General features: G+C 48.7%; 1 protein-coding gene across 1 annotated transcript; it reads left to right on the top strand.

Annotated features, from left to right (window-relative positions):
* Positions 1-1,336: 1,336 nt before the first annotated feature.
* LOC147242197 (uncharacterized) lies at positions 1,337-5,300 on the top strand. Its single transcript, XM_086190474.1, has 2 exons — positions 1,337-1,388; positions 4,606-5,300. The coding sequence occupies exons 1-2, from the start codon at positions 1,337-1,339 to the stop codon at positions 5,298-5,300; spliced, it is 747 nt and encodes a 248-aa protein (XP_086046600.1).
* Positions 5,301-10,223: the final 4,923 nt, after the last annotated feature.

The following is a 10,223-nucleotide window of genomic DNA, read 5'->3' as shown; positions in this document are numbered from 1 at the left end:
TGACGTATTCTTTTCCATGTTAGTCTGACCTTAACGCTCATCTGCTCTGTTTTGTTTTGTTTTTTTTGTTTACAAGCTGCAACCGGCTGCATCTCGCACGTGTGACGAGTGGTGCGTTCACCTCTGGTTTTCTGCGAACTATGGCATGGTCAAAGGGTCAAAAAGCACCGTGCGCATTAATCACGATAAAAAAATTATCTGCGATAAAGGGACGTTGGATTAACTAGTTAATAACGCGTTAACGCTGACACCTATTATGTGTGTGTGTGTGTGTGTGTGTGTGTGTGTGTGTGTGTGTGTGTGTGTGTGTGTGTGTGTGTACAGGACCACAAGCAGGTGCAGGACATCGGGTCAAACATTCAGGCTGTACTACATGACGTCCTTTGATAATTAGTGTGCTTTCATTAATATTCTGAGGGTGGTGTTTTTTGTCAGCGGGCAGAACCGGTCACCTGCTACAGCAGAATGGTATGTTCCACCGGGCCAGAACCAACCTGTCCACAGAACCGGGACAGAAACTCCACTGAGCTCAAAATGATGAAGATAAATAGTCACTGTGCCGAGGCAGGTTGCAGAGGAAGCTGGTGTTGATGCAAACTGATGTCTAATAAAATCCTTTATCAGTGCAGATCAGGCAGACCAGCTGAGTGTGTGTGTGTGTGTGTGTGTGTGTGTGTGTGTGTGTGTGTGTGTGTGTGTGAACAGCAGACACTGAGCATCCTCAGAACACGCTGCAGTGAGACGGCAGCACACAGAGGCACCGGTTGGCACCATTTCCCCCCTCAGATTGTGTATTTTCTGTTATTGAAGCTGCTACCTGAGTTTTACCTTTAACACTCGCGGTGCCCTCTGATGAGTTTGCGCCCGAGGCAACTGCTGAGTCGGCCCTGATCAACGTTCACGCTCGGGGTTTTCAACAGCGGGGAGTCAGTTTGTCAGTCGGTCAGTGAAGCCTTGACACGTTAGAGGGCCGGCAACAGTTCCAAAAGGTAAACAGTGCAGACATGAATAATTAAAACTGAAAAAGACGTCTACTTTGAACGTTCTCATTAAAGGCCCTTTAGTGGCAGTTGTGTCACTCCGTCTGTGTCAGGTAAAATCAGAATTTTTACTGGCCAGGAGTTTAGCCATCATCCCTCTTTTAATTTGTATTTAATCGCATGTGCATGCAACGCTCCCAGAATCCAGACAGATGGCCAGACAAAGAGGGGGACCTGGACTGGACGTGTGTTGTGTAGGAATCACTAGATTGCTGATCAATCAGAGGATTACATCTGTATGTATGTGTGGTGCAGATATAAGTGGTTGTGTCAGCGAATGATGGATGACCAGGGGAATGTGCTGCATCCCTGAAGTCTTATACAACCAGCCCAATCCCCCATCCATCTGAGCCTGCCCCGGCTACCTCATCTGTCAGGGAAAAGCCATTTTCTGTGCAGTGGTGCATGATGCTTAAGGTTATTCCATTTCTTTATTACAAACCAGGATGTTGCGCCCCCCCCCCCCCACACACACACACACACACTGTACATCTGTCTAAAATCCTCCACCAAACACCTTGCATCAGGCTTGTGTTGAATCCGTTCAGGCTGATTTTTGTTGTTGTCGTCGTTGTTTTCAGTCAGATTTTCTTAATGCGTTGATTAAATCCCTCATCTCCTCGCACATTAATACCAGAGCGAGTGATGTGATGAGACAATATTTACATGTCAAGGTGCATGTTGTGTTTCTGATCAGTGTGGGGATGATATGAGGTTGGTCATGTTTGGAGACCGTGCCGTGGTCGGGGGAGCCACGCAGGGGGACAAAGACAGGGCCACCGTCATCATTAATCTTAGTCATTTGGCAAGGCTGGCCCAATCTGCATGACCAGGGCAGTGACAAATGCCACTATTGGACTGGGGCGTCGCATCTCCCCAGCTTCATTTCCCGTTAATGTCAAATCCATCACGGCTGGCCCTGTCCTGCCATGTCGGAAGAGATGAGACTGGTCGTGGGTAAGAATTAATTGGAAGGACAAGAGTGAGTTGATAGGATGGAGGCAGCGTCTGGGCAGAAGCAGAGTGCCCACTCACAGCAAGAGGAGGCACGTTGGGGGTTTTTCTCAAGTAAAAATCCACTCAGAACTGAATTAATTCCCTATTCGGGCAGAATGGAAGTGCAAACATTTTTCTATAAATGAAAGACTGATTAGGAGGCTGAACATCGCGGCTGGAGCGTCTCTGGATGCTGGCACACCTTTGTATGTGCCTTACTATGGATGTGTTTGGTTCAGACAGTGCTGCAGTAGCGTGAGGAACTACTGCCCTCTGGTGATAAACTCTGCTTTGATACGTGAGTGGAACCAGGACAGGTTCAGCATCAGACTAATTAATCTCCCCGTCTTGTAAGAATGCGTCAGGGATGTGATATGATGCACAAATGTGTGGTGCTGATAGTGCAGGGGTGAAAAAGGTTAAACAGACTTCCAACCCTGCTGACATTCTCGCCTCAGCACAGTTGGACAATCAGCCTGAGGCGGCCAGGAATGCTGGGTATTCTGGGATTGGTGAATGCAGTCCCAGTCTTAGGTAAACTGTGGAATTAGGAAGAGTCTGATGTTATCCTGAGCATCGCACCTCAACCTCCACAGAGGGACGCAGACACTCACCAGGACGTCTATGCGGGTGGGGCGATGAAGCGCCTCGATTCCTTGCCCCTGGAAATTTGACCACCAAAAAAATAAATCCTCACACCCGGAAGTGTGAGTGTTTTCCTTTGGTGAGTCAGTGAGGCTGAACCGAGGTTTAGAAGCAACGCCGGAGCGACAAGGGGAGCTCACGGAGCTTCACTCCACCTTGAAACTCAACCCACTTGTGTCACTTGATCGGTTCTCATCTTTGATCACCAATAATTCTGATCACAATCTGCAGTTGCTTCCAACATGAATCCTACTGTTCTATGTGGGCCTGCATTTGTATTCGTTTTCCCTCATCTACATATTGCTGTCCATGTTAGTATTATTATTATTATTATTCTCATTGTCATTTATGTCATTCTTATTCTAAATGTCACTATAAATGTGTCAACTGACTCTCAAGTTTAAATAAAGATTGAATTAATTTCATGCTCTTTGCTGATTTGTCTTGAACGATGCAAAAACCACAATTTGCCCCGTTGTCAGCAAAATGATGAAGACTTGAAAAAAGCGGATCCGTTGCAGTGCCACTACTGTAATTTTTGCACGTTTTCTTAGGACTTCTAAAGGTCAAGTATCAGTTCATGTACTGGGAGGAGTTTTCCCATCTTGAGTGACTGCAGACCCCAGCGTGAAAGAGCAGAGACAGAATGTTGCAAATTTGGGAGCGATATTGTGTTGAACAAATGTATGGTATCATCGAGAACCGATCAAGACCTTCATACAAGCAGGAAGTGGAAGGCGTGGCTCACGTCAGCCTCCAGCCATGACTCAAAGATATTACTACGATCTGAAAGTTCTAACAATACAAGTACTCCTTCAGTCTCTGGCGAGATATCATGGGAATATTCAAAGCTTCTTAGTGTTTAGGAACATAAAACGTCATCCTCCATCAGACTGTCCTCAAGTCGCGGTCATAGTAAATGCACAGTCCTTTGCCAGATGTTGAAATCCATAGAATCTGAATGGAATTGACAATCTCGCCGTGTGAGAAATGGGAATAATGTGCTGCCATCATCACACACTGCAGACCGAGAGGTGAACACTGCTTCTGCATGTAAGTGGACAAAGGCTGCAGCCAGAGGAGAGGGCTGAGCGAACTGACAGCGGTCTGATAACAAGCCACTTCTGAATGATTTAAGCAGGCAGCTCAGCCCCTCAGCCAAGTGCCAGATCTCTGCGTGTTACAATGATTAGCTGCACAGGCATGATGAGAGATGAAGGAATTTGTCATCATTTGCATCATTCCACAGAGACAGAGCTGCGGTCGGTGATGGGTCCCCGGCCTGTCATGTCCTAAGGGGCAGTTTGAAGAGCGAGTGTGGATGGAGCTTCTTTTTTTTTCCCTCTCCATTGTAAACAAAAATCTCACTTTCAATTTGTCTGAACGGGGAAAAAAATTAAGAAAGGAGACTATTTTTGCTCCATCAGGTCAATTTCCTTATCAGCTCTGACAGCAAGGGAAAAAAAAGTCTGGTTGCTTGCTTTTTTTTGGGGTGGGGGTTGGGGTGGGGGTGGGGGTGGGGGTGGCTCAGCAGGGACAGCCATCCAACAACTGAAGGGTTCAATCCTCATTTCCCACAGAACGAAGGTGGTGTGGAAGATGATCCCGAGTGCTCCTGTGTAGGACGTAGAGGAGACGGCCTCTCCACCCCCGAACTTCAAGAGAATCCATCCTCCATATCTGCAGTCTTGATTTTAGTGTTGCGCGCTCTTACACAGTCGTACACAGGTCAGGTACCAAATTAACGTTTTTTGAAGCTGCTCTCATCTCGGCTGGTCACATCTGCCACCGCTGGCTGGGTGGTGCAGAGACTCCCCTCACAAACAGACTTGCAACTGAAATCCACTGCATGGTGATTGGGTGTGAAATGATTCAGACGCTGAGTTTCTTCAGAAAACAGGATTTGTTCACCATTCCAGTCACCTCCCAGTCACCTCCCGGCCACCTCCCAGTCACCTCCCAGTCACTTCCCAGTCACCTCCCGGCCACCTCCCAGTCACCTCCTTGCCACCTCCCGGCCACCTCCCAGACACCTCCCAGTCACCTCCCTGCCACCTCCCAGACACCTCCCAGTCACCTCCCTGTCACCTCCCTGCCACCTCCCGGCCACCTCCCAGACACCTCCCAGTCACCTCCCAGACACCTCCCAGTCACCTCCCGGCCACCTCCCAGACACCTCCCAGTCACCTCCCTGCCACCTCCCAGACACCTCCCAGTCACCTCCCTGTCACCTCCCTGCCACCTCCCATTCACCTCCCAGTCACCTCCCTGCCACCTCCCAGTCACCTCCCGGCCACCTCCCAGACACCTCCCAGTCACCTCCCGACCACCTCCCAGTCACCTCCCAGTCACCTCCCTGTCACCTCCCTGCCACCTCCCTGTCACCTCCCAGTCACCTCCCTGCCACCTCCCAGTCTCCTCCCAGTCACCTCCCAGTCTCTTCCCAGTCACCTCCCGGCCACCTCCCAGTCATTTACTGCAAGGCTAAGAAGGTACCACCTCCAGGTAGAAGCATCTGGTATCAATCAGTCCTACAAGGGGCTGAAGAAAGCTGGACTGACAGCACAGAGGCTCCACTCATTGCAGCACAAGACCAGGAGCCCAGTACCGGATGGATAGAGGGTCTAGACCACCAGATAGGACCCTGGGAGCAGGCCGGACCAAGACCCCCCTGAGACAGCTCAGTACACAGCAGCAGGGCGAGGATGCAGGCAGGAAGAGCCTCCATGGAGCGCCAGAACCAAGAGGTCAGTGTGGAAGACGCCAAGATGGTGGAGAACCACCCAGCTAGGATCCTGGGGGCCATCCAGATCCAGACTGACTACCTGGTGTCGGCTAACCAAGCGGACCCGGTGCTGATGGATCAGCAACAGCAGAAGGAGGTGGTGGTGAGACAGGAATGTCCAGAAGAGGGAGCACCAGGAGCAGGATAGATACCAGGGCCTGGAAGAGGAGTTAGAGGAGGTGTGGGGAGGGAAGGAGGGAAGGAGGGAAGGCCACTGGGGGCCGAGGAGAGAAAATGAATAAAAAAAGGCCCTCTTTGCCTCAGCTGAGCTGTCAGATATTCTGTACCTTTGCCATTTTGTCACATGGTGGCGCCAGTCTGCCACTCTGGGATTTCCTTGCTGCTTCCTGATGAGAGTCTGCAGATTGTGGTTGTTGAAATATCAGTCAGTGAATCTTTGTTGCTGAACTTGTTTTCGTGAAAGTACTATCATGATGTGGATCAGGATTATGACCTGGATTACAACATTTACTATGTACGACTTCCAGAACACCAGCGGTCGTATGAACGAGTCTGTGAGGGTCGGCATCAGTAATCCAGCAGTTCTTGGAGACGTTGGCTGAGTTCTGGAAAATGAGAACTGCACCTCCAAAAAAGCTTCACTCAGGTTTTCAGCTACAAACCATCTCATCAGAGCCCAAACCAATGGCGCATGTGCAGTAAAAAAAACAAACAAGCAAAAAAAACCCATTTAGGCCCTAAATTATGTGTCACATTTTAGGAATAAAAGGTATCACACAGTGTGTGGCGTGTGTGAGTGATTTGTGTTGAGAGAGGCTGCAGCCCTGATGTACGTATGTTCAGATTGGTGTACTGGCTGTGAATGGTTGCGTTCTGACTGTCCAGCAGGCTTCATCCTCGTTGGAGTTCATTTCCTCTCCGTGCTTGACAGCCCGATTCTCGACCTAGAGAGGGATTTCGCTGCGGCGGTGTGTGTGGGTCCGCCTGCTCCCCTACTCATCACAGCTACATATTTTATGGGTCAGTTGGTGATTACAGGGTAATTTAATCTGTGACATCGCTCTGGTGTATGTAGACATAAGAAATAATCCCCGGAGCACCTCCCTGACCTTCGAGGCTCTTTCTTTGATTGGGTTAGACAGCAGGGGATCTACACCACATCCGTCACTTTCCCTGCGCGGCTCATGATGTGGAGCGGAGGAGTAAATGCCCCTGAGGCAGGTATCCTGCAGCTGGCCTTCGATGGAACAGCTGCTGTAGCCTTAAAAACCAATGTCTCACACCGAGCACGTGGAAAAGGTTTGAAAAGAGTCGCCCACTGCAGTGCTTTGTTGGGCCGCGTTCCCTGTGGCGTCGCTTCACTCATTTTATGAAACCTCACAACATTTACAGCCACAGTTGCATTAACGTCATGGTGTTTAGTGATGGTTTTCCAAACTCCTTGGAATGTCGAGGCTTCAGGCGTCTTGGATTACTTAGGACGAGCAGTTTTATGGTTTTAGTATGTGTTCAGGCAGGGGGCAGATTCTGTGAGAGCCTCTGATAGATAATTAGCATCAAATACAAAAGATGTTCTCCTCTGTTTGTCATTCTTTTCATTTATCAAAAGAATTTCTCGTAAAAGGAAAGTCTGAAGGTCTTTAAAGAAGAGCAGAAATGCCACAGGTTAAAAACATGGCCTACTACTTACGCTGAGAAAGAAAGTACCATCGATTTGTAACTTTACATGACTTCAGTACTCAGTACTGCAGTGCTCCTGTAAGAACACAACCCCTGTGACAGCTGGCAGCATCAGGGTCCCCGCAGCAACCAGGGGTTCTTAGCTGTGTGCTGTCTTCGTTCTGCTGCTGCTGTCGGAGGGGTTTTTATCCGCTGAGAGGGACAGTCCACTTTGAATCGTCGTTTCACGCTGTCCATCTGTGTGAAACTGTGTCCTAACTAGTGTATGTACTTCCAGAGTTGTGGCCAAAAAAATGGCTTGTTTCACTTTTATTTTGTTTTTTATATCTCTATGTAAAGGTGGAAAAAAAAACCCAGTATTAATCTGTTAGCCTCAGGGCTAAGATTTGTATTCACCTCAACACCACCTGACATTCATCCCCTCACCTTCCTACATCCTCTGCATGTCTGTGTAAGAGCTTTACATCTCCCAGTCACCAGATTTCAGCCGGACCAGTGTGGGAGTCGTTCTTCACCACCCACTATTAGAGTGTTATTTTGATTATTTTCTTGACGGATTCCTCCTGAAATCATGAACCTGTTTTCTCTGCTCAACACCTGCTGCCTCCTCTGCTCAGCCTCCTGCCAGTCAGCCGGCAGCCGGCCAGCGATTGCTCGGCTCTTCCCTCCGTGAACTCCTGAGCGAGTCCCGGTCCCGACCAGCTCTCTGACATGTTAGTTCAACCACATTTCAGTGAGGTTCTTACCTCTGACAGATGTAATCAATATATCACTTCTCAAGTCTCCAGGTAGCAGGCTTGTGGCCAATAAGGATACAGACGTTATGTAATCAGGATGAAAATGCCTGGATTGTGATAATAACGTCCAAAACTAATCAGATTACAGTTGCAAGTTAAACAAAGCATCTTTTCAGATTAACACTAAAACAAACAGAGAATACCGCTGATTCACATCGTATCTCATGAGGCTGCAATCCATCCTGGAAGCAGCCGCGCCCTGTAGAACAGGTGCATTACAGGTGCATGTGTTGAAGGACGTGTGTGAGCTGTGTAACGTGAGGTTACTGGCTGTCGCTGCAGAGTTTTGAGGTAACACAGCACAAAGATGGATGCCTCTTACCAGCTACGAGCCAGTGTCAAAGCTGAGGTCTCACAGGTCTCACGAGGAGCGAAGGTCCAACCCTCTGTACAAAGGCAAACGCTGGGAGTCTCACACAGGCCAAAGAAGAGGCACAGGAGGAAGGTGCAGACTAAACACACACCTGGAGGGAAGACGATGACACAGGTGAATCACACTGGGATGGCCTGGACAGGAACTTGACAGGAAGTGGATGTGAGAAGACACGAGAGGTAAGTGTGCAGAATATAACAGGACAACTGAGCGTTTCTAGTCCTACTTTGTGTCTGCGCTGTTGTCCTGAATTCAGAGTTCACTTTTCCACCACAGCTTTCACAGAAGGATGAAATGAACGGAGATGGAATCATTCACAGGAGCAGCCTCACGTGTGCATGATGAGTTCATATGAGACTGGAGCTCCGCAGTGCTCGGTGTTTGTCCACATCCTGCCAGCCACAATGTGGCTCAGCATGGAGGACTGAGAGGGTGCGGGACCCGCCATCGCTCCCTGAAACCGGCTCCCAGTCCTGCTGGCTGTCTTTCTTGTGTCTGATAAGGGAGGTAAAAGCCTTTAGGCTTTTTCTCCACCAGGTTCATTTACACGTCTCGTGACTATCATTTGGAGGAATGTGCAGCAGAATATTAACTCCTATGCTAAAAGGTGCTTTACTCTTTTAATATTCTATTAATTCATCTTGGCATAGCCCTCCTAAATCAGCCACTGTGAGCTCTGTGACAGACCAATGAAACATGGTTGTCCTCTTAAGATCTATATTTGGAAACAGCAGTTAAAGAGATTACTGGAGTAGCCAAGTTTACCCAGTACACCTCAGTCTGCTGTGTGAGGCCAGGGACAAAGTCTCCCTCTCCCTCCTGCTTTGTGTCTGTTTAGCAGGCAAGGAGCCGTGACCGCGAGGGCCGTCGTCAGGGAAGCAGCGCTTTGATTCCTGGTTCCTTCTTATGTTTAAACTGTGAAGACAAGCTGGCAGGAATCCCTAAATAATCCCAGAAATTCACCGTTGTGAAACTCATTTTGTATTTTTAAAATGCGCTGCAACTTGTTCTGTCCGTCACCAGTGAATGAGTGAGAGTCTGATGCCGTAGGTTTGATTCATTTTGCTCCATGGTGTTTTAGTGAAGGGCTTCATGCTGTTGGGAGGAAAAGGACAACGAGGGCTCGGCGTCTTACAGCGGAAGAAGAAGGGAGGAGAACCAGTGATGTAAAAAAAAAAACTCAGAAAAAGACTTTTATTATTGTTCCATGTATTTATACACATATTATTATATATGATCATATTTGGCTGATTATGAGTCATCAAGCAGGAGGACAGGCATGTTCATGCTAATCATTGAACTCAGATCGTCTGATGGAGGGATGGATGTAGGGAGGGAGGGGTGGATGGGTGATAGTGGGAGGGATGGATGGAGGGAGGGATGATGTATAGGGATGTATGTATGAATGGAGGGATGGATGATAGAGGGAGAGATGGATGATAGAGGGAGGGATGGATGATAGAGGGAGGGATGTATGTATGGATGGAGGGATGGATGATAGAGGGAGGGATGGATGTATAGATGGATGGATGGAGGGAGGGGTGGATGTATAGATGGATGGATGGATGGAGGGATGGATGATAGAGGGAGGGATGGATGTATGGATGGAGGGATGGATGATAGAGGGAGGGATGGATGATAGAGGGATGGATGATAGAGGGAGGGATGGATGATAGAGGGAGGGATGGATGTATAGATGGATGGATGGATGTATAGATGGATGATGGAGGGAGGGGTGGATGGAGGGATGGATGTATGGAGGGAGGGAGGGGTGGATATGCTACTATTGACAGGCGTGTTCCTGGCCTCCCCAACACACCAACCAGTGTGTGTGTGTGTGTGTGTGTGTGTGTGTGTGTGTGTGTGTGTGTGTGTGTGTGTGTGACGCAAAGAAGTCTACTTAAAGTGGAATTAACGCTGAGCGGCTCAGTCTGCTTCTTCCACGC

The sequence above is a fragment of the Aulostomus chinensis genome, chromosome 20 (genome assembly GCF_037954235.1).
Source record: "Aulostomus chinensis isolate RoL2024-O1b breed Wild chromosome 20, RoL_Achi_v1.0, whole genome shotgun sequence".
Taxonomy (NCBI): domain Eukaryota; kingdom Metazoa; phylum Chordata; class Actinopteri; order Syngnathiformes; family Aulostomidae; genus Aulostomus; species Aulostomus chinensis.
This window is presented reverse-complemented; position numbering and strand designations above follow the sequence as displayed.